This window comes from Pseudophryne corroboree, chromosome 2 (assembly GCF_028390025.1).
Source record: "Pseudophryne corroboree isolate aPseCor3 chromosome 2, aPseCor3.hap2, whole genome shotgun sequence".
NCBI lineage: Eukaryota > Metazoa > Chordata > Amphibia > Anura > Myobatrachidae > Pseudophryne > Pseudophryne corroboree.
This window is the reverse complement of record NC_086445.1, coordinates 984,812,747-984,825,559: the sequence shown is the minus strand read 5'-3', so window position 1 is coordinate 984,825,559 and position 12,813 is coordinate 984,812,747. Positions and strand designations below refer to the sequence as shown.

The 12,813-nt window shown below is 46.6% G+C and overlaps 1 protein-coding gene and 1 pseudogene across 1 annotated transcript in view; both read right to left on the bottom strand.

Annotated features, from left to right (window-relative positions):
• URB1 (URB1 ribosome biogenesis homolog) overlaps positions 1–12,813 on the bottom strand; it is a 219,669-nt gene that overhangs the window by 184,773 nt on the left and 22,083 nt on the right. The window contains exons 2-5 of the mRNA XM_063956398.1: positions 2,527–2,666; positions 1,733–1,884; positions 1,377–1,509; positions 80–176 (exon numbers count right to left, since the gene is read on the bottom strand). Coding sequence (XP_063812468.1) covers positions 80–176; positions 1,377–1,509; positions 1,733–1,884; positions 2,527–2,666 — 522 coding nt within the window. The remainder of the gene's footprint in view (positions 1–79; positions 177–1,376; positions 1,510–1,732; positions 1,885–2,526; positions 2,667–12,813) is intronic.
• On the bottom strand, positions 5,466–5,584 carry LOC135051358 (5S ribosomal RNA; annotated as a pseudogene).

The window sequence follows — 12,813 nt, the reverse complement described above, 5'->3', positions numbered from 1 at the left end:
CGTATTTATTAACATATGGACATTTCTATAATTTGGTTTCATTCTCATACATAAACAAGTACTGACGTTAGACACTGACCTTTAAGCTCCAGAACCTGAGTGATGGTGGTATTATCTCCACAAATCAGGAAAGAAAGTGCAAACTGGATACATGCCAAGCGGACATCTGGTCTACCCTGCAGAGGAAGAAGTGATAAGTTGTCAGCTGTACTTCCAGCCATGAAGGGGGAGGGCGGCCAAGGGGCTTACACACTTTGTACCCCACCACATAATTACACTGACTGGAAGAAAGAAGGTATCAAAATAGGAAGGGATTCTTTACTGTAAGAGCAGTAAGGATGTGGAATTCCTTGCCAACTTGGGCAGGTGAGGACAAATTCACTAAGCTGGACCTAGGCCCTTCTTACAAGAAATGATATATTTAGCTATAAATACCGGAGTACAGTATTGGGGAGGTTGATCTAGGAAATTTATACAAATTTTCACCTTCGGAGAAGGATTATTTTCCTCTCTGTGAGGTGACACTGGCGTCTGTCAGGGTCACACTTTGTTTTACTTTCCTGAAGACCAGTTACAGTACATGACAAAGTGGATGTTGATGAATCAGCCTATTATGACCTTACCCTTGAATCCCCCTAAGTAACCACCTAACAAAACATTATGACTCTGTACAGAAGGTTCCCAAAAGCAAAATTGTGAGGACCTGAAACAAATGATCTGCACTTATGTTTATAGCCACTTTGTGGGCCTGACAAACATTCATAATAACGCAGCCTATAAGGATCAGCAACACGTCTGAAGCGCTGGTTTGTAGGTTACTGGTGAAACACACTGGAGAACAGTGGGTCTGATATAAAGGAAGGCTTTGTATATTACAGGTGCACTTAAGGCTAATGGTTCGTAACTAGAGTCGGAGGCACATGCCACAAGATCCACTCTCTCAGGGCCCATCCCCCTGCACCAGACATTCACATTGCAGTCTTCTGAAGTTCCTGTTTTATCCATACTGCCTAATCACATTGCTTCTAATCCATAGGAGGCACCGAGGCAGGAGCGGAGCTAAGGAGATGAGCTGCGCAGTGGGACCGTCCCCATTCCCACACAATCCTGCATATGGGTGCTCCCCACCCTCGGGGACAGAATGGGCGGTGTGATGGAGAGTGCGAGGAGTTCTCAACTGGCAGCCAGCGGCAAAGCTCTGAGAAGAGGTTACTGTGTGATAACCACTGCTTCCCCCCCCTAAAGTGCCCCCCTGAAGGCTTAGCCCTGCTCTGTCCATAACTCCAGGTCCTCAGACAATACATCATTATCTTATTCTCTTTTCCGCCTTTATATAAGTAACTGATTTCATGTTTTATTCTTCAGTCCTTTCTTACCTGTTTATCTCTCTTTTTCAACAACCCCGGTAGGAACTTGTTATTGAAATCAAAATGGCTAAACACACTTCTAGCACAGTCTTGCCCTTGTGTCACCATCGCGGACAGTAAATTGAAGCAGATTCTGGACACCCTGTGCAGGATAAAAAAAAAAAAAAAAAAAGCTAATTTAATTCAAAAAGCTAATATTTTTCTTCTAGACCAAGGGAACTAGAGCAGGTGCCTATCCAAGCTACAAGAGGAACTACAAGCATCAGCATGCCTCTCCAGACCCCCAGTACTGACATTATAATACAAGGAAAGTCACCAATCATCTGATCATATAAAAAAAAATATATATATGTATTTGTACCTACCTGTGAGTCTCGGAATAGACCGATGCATAGATTAACTTCATGTGTGTATCCAACATTTTCTTAACTATGTTGACCCCAGCTACACTGAGATGCGACAAGTCACTGGCCGTCCGCAGCAAAATGGCTTCCAAAGCTTGGAAAATGAGGATGGTCTAATAAGAAGGAAATAACAGTTAAAAGAACAGCATAATATAAACTTTCACTAAAGAAGTAAAAAAAGGGAAAAAAAGTAATAAATTAAAAAACACTAAACAATAAGTTAATACATTTGTTGCAGATGGATCCAATGGGGTGTGGTATTGAAAGTCGACAGTAACTAGGTCGACAATGTCTAGGTCGACCACTATTGGTCGACAGTAACTAGGTCGACAGGGTCTTTAGGTCGACATGTTCTAGGTCGACAGGTCAAAAGGTCGACATGAGTTTTTAATGTTATTTTGGTGTCGTTTTCTTCGTAGAGTGACCGGGAACCCCAAATTAGTGCACCGCTTCGCTCGCCATGCTTCGGGCATGGTGCCTTCGCTCGGCACAGATTACCGTTCCAATCGTAGTCCACGTGGATCGTTAAGTATGAAAAGGTTCAAAAAAAGAAAAAAATTGTGAAAAACTCATGTCGACCTTTTGACCTGTCGACCTAGAACATGTCGACCCAAAGACCCTGTCGACCTAGTTACTGTCGACCAATAGTGGTCGACCTAGACATTGTCGACCTAGTTACTGTCGACTTTCAATCCGGATCCCGCTCCAATGTGATATCTTCTATGAAAGTTATTTTTACCATACGGTATCCTCACCTCACTATCAGGACGTCTCTCGCCATCTAAAAGTTTCAGAATTTCGACGCACTCCACGGATATTTTAAGATAACCCTCAACCACATCATAGAGGTGAGGGCTGGGAAGTTTTCTAGATAAAATGACAAACTGCTCCAATCCTTTGGGGGGAAAAAGAAAGAAATATTGAGATCTCTCATTACAATTCACAAAGGCTAGATGTACATCTAAACAAACCAGGGCGCTGTAATACCCATCACACTGTGATATGAGCATGGGGGAAACAAGCTGATCATCCACAAACATAACCACGTATTAAGGTACTGAAGCAGTGCTGGAGGCACGGAGGCAGCCATCACTCAAGTGTTGTTGCACGGGGTGCATTCTGGAACTAAGGCTATGCCAGTATGGGTAAGCAGAGACATAAGCATTTTAGTTGCTCTCCACTTGCAACTGAAGCGGCATAACTGGACAGTAAGGACGCGTCTTATAGTAGGCAGTGGCCCGTGAGGGTGTGCTGATGGAATTGCGGGCTTTGCAGAGTTGCCTGGAATGCAGATGCATTTTTTTTTTTGCAGCAAGGACAGGGCTGCTGCAGGTGTCCACGGATTATGACGACTGGTAACCACCTAGGCTGGTGTCCAACTGGGGAATTCCTCTCCTGTGTGAAGGTCGGTCACTGATAGCACAATACAGTCTGTTCCCCGCAGCACTCGGAATTCCAGACGATTCACAGCACGCATAACACACACACATTTGGGTAATAGGGTCTGAGTTTACCGGAGGTCCGGGTTCTCGGCAGGAAATTAAAATTTTTAAAGGAGCAATCATTTACAAAGCAATACTAGGGTGGTTTGCGTTGAAAATGATTGCCGCTTTAAAAAAAATAAGAATTTACTCACCGGTAATTCTATTTTTCGTAGTCCGTAGTGGATGCTGGGAACTCCGTAAGGACCATGGGGAATAGACGGGCTCCGCAGGAGACTGGGCACTCTAAAAGAAAGATTAGGTACTATCTGGTGTGCACTGGCTGCTCCCTCTATGCCCCTCCTCCAGACCTCAGTTAAGGAAACTGTGCCCGGAAGAGCTGACACAACAAGGAAAGGATTTGGAATCCAGGGTAAGACTCATACCAGCCACACCAATCACACTGTACAACTTGTGATAACCATACCCAGTTAACAGTATGAACAACAACTGAGCCTCAGTAACAGATGGCTCATAACAATAACCCTTTAGTTAAGCAATAACTATATACATGTATTGCAGAGAGTCCGCACTTGGGACGGGCGCCCAGCATCCACTACGGACTACGAGAAATAGAATTACCGGTGAGTAAATTCTTATTTTCTCTGACGTCCTAGTGGATGCTGGGAACTCCGTAAGGACCATGAGGATTATACCAAAGCTCCCAAACGGGCGGGAGAGTGCGGATGACTCTGCAGCACCGAATGAGCAAAGGCAAGGTCCTCCTCAGCCAGGGTATCAAACTTGTAGAACTTAGCAAATGTGTTTGAACCCGACCAAGTAGCAGCTCGGCAAAGCTGTAAAGCCGAGACCCCTCGGGCAGCCGCCCAAGAAGAGCCCACCTTCCTTGTGGAATGGGCTTTTACTGATTTAGGATGCGGTAACCCTGCCGCAGAATGAGCTTGCTGAATCATGTTACAGATCCAGCGCGCAATAGTTTGCTTTGAAGCCGGAGCACCCAGTTTGTTGGGTGCATGCAGGATAAACAGCAAGTCAGTTTTCCTGACTCCAGCCGTCCTGGCTACATAGATTTTCAAAGCCCTGACTACGTCCAGCAACTTGGAAGCCTCCAAGTCCCGAGTAGCCGCAGGCACCACAATAGGTTGGTTCAAATTAAACGCTGATACCACCTTTGGGAGAAATTGGGGACGAATCCTCAATTCTGCCCTGTCCATATGGAAGATCAGATACGGGCTTTTACATGACAAAGCCGCCAATTCTGACACACGCCTAGCCGAAGCCAAGGCCAACAGCATGACCACCTTCCACGTGAGATACTTTAGCTCCACGGTCTTAAGTGGCTCAAACCAGTGTGATTTCAGGAAATCCAACACAACGTTAAGATCCCAAGGTGCCACTGGAGGCACAAAAGGGGGCTGAATATGCAGCACTCCCTTAACAAACGTCTGAACTTCAGGCAGTGAAGCCAGTTCTTTTTGAAAGAAAATAGATAGGGCCGAAATCTGGACCTTTATGGATCCTAATTTTAGGCCCATAGTCACTCCTGACTGTAGGAAGTGCAGGAATCGACCCAGCTGGAATTCCTCTGTAGGGGCCTTCCTGGCCTCACACCAAGCAACATATTTTCGCCATATACGGTGATAATGTTTTGCGGTCACGTCTTTCCTAGCCTTTATCAGCGTAGGAATAACTTCATCCGGAATGCCCTTTTCCGCTAGGATCCGGCGTTCAACCGCCATGCCGTCAAACGCAGTCGCGGTAAGTCTTGGAACAGACAGGGCCCCTGCTGTAACAGGTCCTGTCTGAGAGGCAGAGGCCATGGGTCCTCTGAGATCATTTCTTGTAGACAACAGGTATGGTCCTTAGAAGAAGGAAAAGGACCAAAAAAAGAAACTATAGGCCTTTTCCTAGGCACACTTGAAAAAATTATTGATATGATGAAATTTATTAAAAAAATAACTTTTATTGATCTATACTTTTAAGAAAAAGGGGCGAGAGCTGGCATCAATAATTAAAGAGCATGAGTGTTAGCCAGTACCAATGTACCTATTATAGGCGAACAAATAATAGGTGAGCGAAAATTAAAATGAAAAAATCCTCATCCATAGAGATAATTCACATACATCCTCTGTAATCAGGAATTTGTATAAATGAGGTCACTGCCTCGACTCCAATGTGATCTGACAATTGTTATTAGTCTGAGATCCGGTTGATAGTGGGTCCCAAATTGCTATAATTGTTGGAGAGTAAAATACCTACGGTACCTAGTATTCCCTGGTGGTTCCCCATCCAGGTACTGACCAGGCCCTGCAGTGCTTGGCTTCCAAGATCAGACGAGTTTGGGCATACTCAGTGCGGTCTGACCGTAGGTAAGTTTGTCTCCTAGGTGCGGCGTTTACCGATTATTTTGGGACCCAGGATCAATCACAGAATAAATGGATGCTGTTGCTGGGATCTTACAATTAATGTTAACAAAAAATAACCTCTCTACAATTGTGCTCTCAAAACAGCCTGAGCGGTGGGAGGACTTTATGGTGCCCAATGGCAAAATAGATGGAAAGTCTATGGCAATTAAGCTACAAAAACAGCCCAAGCAACAAGAGGGTTTTGTAATCTCCACAATAATAAGAACAGTAACAAATATGTCTTAAATATGATAATAACCCTATTGATTGGAGCATGTATGGTAGGAAAAAATTACGACTTTATGGTGCCCAATGGCAAAATAGATGGAAAGTCTATTGCAATTATGCTACAAAAACAGCCCAAGCAACAAGAGGGTTTTGTAATCTCCACAATAATAAGCCGGCGGCCGCGGTCCGCACGACCGGAAGTTCGGACGCCGGGACCGGAAGTGACGCGCGTTTCGCTCCGAGAGCTTGATCACATGATCGCCTGCTCTCAGAGTTCCCCGCTGCCGATATTTATGTACACATTAATTGATTAATAATGAGAGTATGAAAAGCACCTGTTTGTGATGGTCTAAATTGGGTCACTTAAGTAAAAAATAAGAATTTACTTACCGATAATTCTATTTCTCATAGTCCGTAGTGGATGCTGGGGACTCCGTAAGGACCATGGGGAATAGCGGCTCCGCAGGAGACTGGGCACATCTAAAGAAAGCTTTAGGACTATCTGGTGTGCACTGGCTCCTCCCCCCATGACCCTCCTCCAAGCCTCAGTTAGGATACTGTGCCCGGACGAGCGTACACAATAAGGAAGGATTTTGAATCCCGGGTAAGACTCATACCAGCCACACCAATCACACCGTATAACCTGTGATCTGAACCCAGTTAACAGCATGATAACAGAGGAGCCTCTGAAAGATGGCTCACAACAATAATAACCCGATTTTTGTAACAATAACTATGTACAAGTATTGCAGACAATCCGCACTTGGGATGGGCGCCCAGCATCCACTACGGACTATGAGAAATAGAATTATCGGTAAGTAAATTCTTATTTTCCCTAACGTCCTAAGTGGATGCTGGGGACTCCGTAAGGACCATGGGGATTATACCAAAGCTCCCAAACGGGCGGGAGAGTGCGGATGACTCTGCAGCACCAAATGAGAGAACTCCAGGTCCTCCTCAGCCAGGATATCAATTTTGTAGAATTTTACAAACGTATTTGCTCCTGACCAAGTAGCTGCTCGGCAAAGTTGTAAAGCCGAGACCCCTCGGGCAGCCGCCCAAGATGAGCCCACCTTCCTTGTGGAGTGGGCATTTACAGATTTTTGGCTGTGGCAGGCCTGCCACAGAATGTGCAAGCTGAATTGTACTACAAATCCAACGAGCAATAGTCTGCTTAGAAGCAGGAGCACCCAGCTTGTTGGGTGCATACAGGATAAACAGCGAGTCAGATTTCCTGACTCCAGCCGTCCTGGAAACATATATTTTCAGGGCCCTGACAACGTCTAGCAACTTGGAGGCCTCCAAGTCCCTAGTAGCCGCAGGCACCACAAATAGGTTGGTTCAGGTGAAACGCTGAAACCACCTTGGGGAGAAACTGAGGACGAGTCCTCAATTCCGCCCTGTCCGAATGGAAAATCAGATAAGGGCTTTTTCAGGATAAAGCCGCCAATTCTGACACGCGCCTGGCCCAGGCCAGGGCCAACAGCATGACCACTTTTCATGTGAGATATTTTAACTCCACAGATTTAAGTGGTTCAAACCAATGTGACTTTTGGAACCCAAAACTACATTGAGATCCCAAAGTGCCACTGGAGGCACAAAAGGAGGCTGTATATGCAGTACCCCTTTTACAAACGTCTGAACTTCAGGGACTGAAGCTAGTTCTTTTTGGAAGAAAATTGACAGGGCCGAAATTTGAACCTTAATGGACCCCAATTTCAGGCCCATAGACACTCCTGTTTGCAGGAAATGTAGGAATCGACCCAGTTGAATTTCCTCCGTCGGGCCTTACTGGCCTCGCACCACGCAACATATTTTCGCCAATTGCGGTGATAATGTTTTTGCGGTTACATCCTTCCTGGCTTTGATCAGGATAGGGATGACTTCATCCGGAATGCCTTTTTTCCTTCAGGATCCGGCGTTCAACCGCCATGCCGTCAAACGCAGCCGCGGTAAGTCTTGGAACAGACAGGGTCCTTGCTGGAGCAGGTCCCTTCTTAGAGGTAGAGGCCACGGATCCTCCGTGAGCATCTCTTGAAGTTCCGGTTACCAAGTCCTTCTTGGCCAATCCGGACCCACGAATATAGTGCTTACTCCTCTCCATCTTATCAATCTCAGTACCTTTGGTATGAGAGGCAGAGGAGGGAACACATACCCTGACTGGTACACCCACGGTGTTACCAGAGCGTCTACAGCTTATTGGCTGAGGGTCCCTGTACCTGGCGCAATACCTGTCGAGTTTTTAATCATGTGGAAGACTTCTGGGTGAAGTCCCCACTCTCCCGGGTGGAGGTCGTGCTGAGGAAGTCTGCTTCCCAGTTGTCCACTCCCGGAATGAATACTGCTGACAGTGCTATCACATGATTTTCCGCCCAGCGAAGAATCCTTGCAGCTTCTGCCATTGCCCTCCTGCTTCTTGTGCCACCCTGTCTGTTTACGTGGGTGACTGCCGTGATGTTGTCCGACTGGATCAACACCGGCTGACCTTGAAGCAGAGGTCTTGCTAAGCTTAGAGCATTGTAAATGTCCCTTAGCTTCAGGATATTTATGTGAAGTGATGTCTCCAGGCTTGACCATAAGCCCTGGATATTCCTTCCCTGTGTGATGCTCCCCAGCCTCGCAGGCTGGCATCCGTGGTCACCAGGACCCAGTCCTGAATGCCTAATCTGCGGCCCTCTAGAAGATGAGCACTCTGCAACCACCACAGGAGGGACACCCTTGTCCTTGGTGACAGGGTTATCCGCTGATGCATCTGAAGATGCGACCCGGACCATTTGTCCAGCAGGTCCCACTGGAAAGTTCTTGCGTGGAATCTGCCGAATGGGATTGCTTCGTAGGAAGCCACCATTTTACCCAGAACCCTTGTGCATTGATGTACTGAGACTTGGCTCGGTTTTAGGAGGTTCCTGACTAGCTCGGATAACTCCCTGGCTTTCTCCTCCGGGAGAAACACCTTTTTCTGGACTGTGTCCAGGATCATCCCTAGGAACAGAAGACACGTCGTCGGAACCAGGTGCGATTTTGGAATATTGAGAATCCAATCGTGCTGCCGCAACACTACCTGAGATAGTGCTACACCGACCTCCAACTGTTCCCTGGATCTTACCCTTATCAGGGAATTGTCCAAGTAAGGGATAACTAAAATTCCCTTCCTTCGAAGGAATATCATCATTTCGGCCATTACCTTGGTAAAGACCCGGGGTGCCGTGGACCATCCCTACGGCAGCGTCTGAACTGATAGTGACAGTTCTGTACCATAAACCTGAGGTACCCTTGGTGAGAAGGGTAAATTTTGACATGAAGGCAAGCATCCTTGATGTCCCGAGACATCATGTAGTCCCCTTCTTCCAGGTTCGCAATCACTGCTCTGAGTGACTCAATCTTGAATTTGAACCTCTGTATTTAAGTGTTCAAAGATTTTAGATTTAGAATCGGTCTCACCGAGCCGTCCGGCTTCGGTACCACAACAGTGTGGAATAATACCCCGTTCCCTGTTGCAGGAGGGGTATCTTGATTATCACCTGCTGGGAATACAGCTTGTGAATGGCTTCCAAAACTGTCTCCCTGTCAGAAGGAGACATCGGTAAAGCCGACTTTAGGAAACGGCGAGGGGGAGACGTCTCGAATTCTAATTTGTACCCCTGAGATATCACCTGAAGGATCCAGGGGTCTACTTGCGAGTGAGCCCACTGCGCGCTGAAATTCATTGAGACGGGCCCCCCACCGTGCCTGATTCTGCTTGTAAAGCCCCAGCGTATACTGAGGGCTTGGCAGAGGCGGGAGAGGGTTTCTGTTCCTGGGAACTGGCTGATTTCTGCAGCCTTTTTCCTCTCCCTCTGTCATGGGGCAGAAATGAGGAACCTTTTGCCCGCTTGTCCACGAAAAGACTGCGCCTGATAATACGGCGTCTTCTCATGTTGAGAGGCGACCTGGGGTACAAACGTGGAATTTCCAGCTGTTGCCGTGGCCACCAGGTCTGAAAGACCGACCCCAAATAACTCCTCCCCTTAATAAAGCAATACTTCCAAATGCCGTTTGGAATACGCATCACCTGACCACTGACGTGTCCATAACCCTCTACTGGTAGAAATGGACAACGCACTTAGACTTGATGCCAGTCGGCAAATATTCCGCTGTGCATCACGCATATATAGAAATGCATCTTTTAAATGCTCTATAGGCAAAAATATACTGTCCCTATCTAGGGTATCAATATTTTCAGTCAGGGAATCCGACCACGCCAACCCAGCACTGCACATCCAGGCTGAGGCGATTGCTGGTCGCAGTATAACACCAGTATGTGTGTAAATACCTTTTAGGATACCCTCCTGCTTTCTATCAGCAGGATCCTTAAGGGCGGCCATCTCAGGCAAAGGTAGAGCCCTTACAAGCGTGTGAGCGCTTTATCCACCCTAGGGGGTGTTTCCCAACGCACCCTAACCTCTGGCGGGAAAGGATATAATGCCAATAACATTTTAGAAATTATCAGTTGTTATCGGGGGAAACCCACGCATCATCACACACCTCATTTAATTTCTCAGATTCAGGAAAACTACAGGTAGTTTTTCCTCACCGAACATAATACCCCTTTTTGGTGGTACTCGTATTATCAGAAATGTGTAAAACATTTTACATTGCCTCAATCATGTAACGTGTGGCCCTACTGGAAGTCACATTTGTCTCTTCACCGTCGACACTGGAGTCAGTATCCGTGTCGGCGTCTATATCTGCCATCTGAGGTAACGGGCGCTTTAGTGCCCCTGACGGCCTATGAGACGTCTGGACAGGCACAAGCTGAGTAGCCGGCTGTCTCATGTCAACCACTGTCTTTTATACAGAGCTGACACTGTCACTGTCCTTCCAACAGTTCATCCACTCAGGTGTCGACCCCCTAGGGGGTCTCCACATCATTTTTCTCCTCATACATGTCGACACAAAAGTACCGACATACAGCACACACACAGGGAATGCTCTGATAGAGGACAGGACCCCACTAGCCCTTTGGGGAGACAGAGGGAGAGTTTGCCAGCACACACCAGAGCGCTATATATATACAGGGATAACATTATATAAGTGTTTTTCCCCTTATAGCTGCTGTATAGTTAATACTGCGCCTAATTAGTGCCCCCCTCTCTTTTTTAACCCTTTCTGTAGTGTAGTGACTGCAGGGGAGAGCCAGGGAGCTTCCCTCCAACGGAGCTGTGAGGGAAAATGGCGCCAGTGTGCTGAGGAGATAGGCTCCGCCCCCTTATCGGCGGCCTTATCTCCCGTTTTTCTATGTATTCTGGCAGGGGTTAAATGCATCCATATAGCCCAGGAGCTATATGTGATGCATTTTTTTTTGCCATCCAAGGTGTTTTTATTGCGTCTCAGGGCGCCCCCCCCCAGCGCCCTGCACCCTCAGTGACAGAAGTGTGAAGTGTGCTGAGAGCAATGGCGCACAGCTGCAGTGCTGTGCGCTACCTTGTTGAAGACAGGACGTCTTCTGCCGCCGATTTTCCGGACCTCTTCTGGCTCTGTAAGGGGGCCAGCGGCGCGGCTCTGGGACCCATCCAAGCTGGGCCTGTGATTGTCCCTCTGGAGCTAATGTCCAGTAGCCTAAGAAGCCCAATCCACTCTGCACGCAGGTGAGTTCGCTTCTTCTCCCCTTAGTCCCTCGATGCAGTGAGCCTGTTGCCAGCAGGTCTCACTGAAAATAAAAAACCTAAACTAAAACTTTCACTAAGAAGCTCAGGAGAGCCCCTAGTGTGCACCCTTCTCGTTCGGGCACAGAGATCTAACTGAGGCTTGGAGGAGGGTCATGGGGGGAGGAGCCAGTGCACACCAGATAGTCCTAAAGCTTTCTTTAGATGTGCCCAGTCTCCTGCGGAGCCGCTATTCCCCATGGTCCTTACGGAGTCCCCAGCATCCACTTAGGACATTAGAGAAAAGTGAATCGTAGCAGACTGAAAGATATCATTAGGAGTATAATGGGACTCAGCTTATTCTTGTATTAATTTGATTTAGGTTTGGAGAGAAAAGAGAGGGGAGAGGACATAAAAACTGGATTAAAGGCCTTTTTGTATAACATAATGGAAACAGGATAAATAAAATAAAATTAATTAATTTAAAATAATATATCAATAATACGAACGATATTGGAAAAAATTGCAAGGGTAACTAAAAATAAATATAAAAAAAAAATTAAAAAATTAAAAATAAATAAATATAAAGAATTAATAATTAAATATAAATGAATTTAAAGAGTCATGCAGTAAGTGTAGAGGGGTGATCAGACCACTGTGAGTTATGAGAAACCGGGTTGTGATGACAAGGCTATTGATTATCAGTTGTCAGAGGCAGAAAAGAGTAGTTTGTGTTAATTGTGGGAGTATTGTGGGTGTGATGTATAGGGGGAGGAAAGCATAGGGAGGAAATTGGGAGAATATGTGGAAAGGAAATTGGAATGTTAAAAGGAGTGAGGAGTGTGGGGGAAATTCTGTTAGGGTTAAAGTTGGTCAGGTGCAAGGTTAAGGCTTAATTGCAGTGGTTTAGTGAGGATGTGGTGATTTTGAGTGAGGATGACGGGAGAAAGTGAGGGGGTGATGTTGAACGTGGAATGGGACTGAGAAAAGGGGAGGCGGGGGGGCAGCGGGCGTTTGGGGGTTGGGGGGGGGGGAAAGGGGGGAAAGAAGGAAAAGAAAGGAAAGAAGGAGGAGGGAGATTCTGGGATGATGGGGAAGGGGAAGAGAAAAAGATGATGAGGAAAGGGGGGGCCGAAAGGAGGAGACCTAGTCAGCGGGTGAGTATAAGGGCGGTGATTGTGGTTGTGAGTATGAAAATGCCCTTGTGTATGTCAGTATGAATGTGAGAGGATAGGAGTGTGAGTGAAGGGTATGACGTGAAAGTATAGGTTAAAAAGATGATAATGACGTGATAGGTGAAAACTGGGTTGAGAAAACTAGGGAGAGGGATGAACTAGAATGTA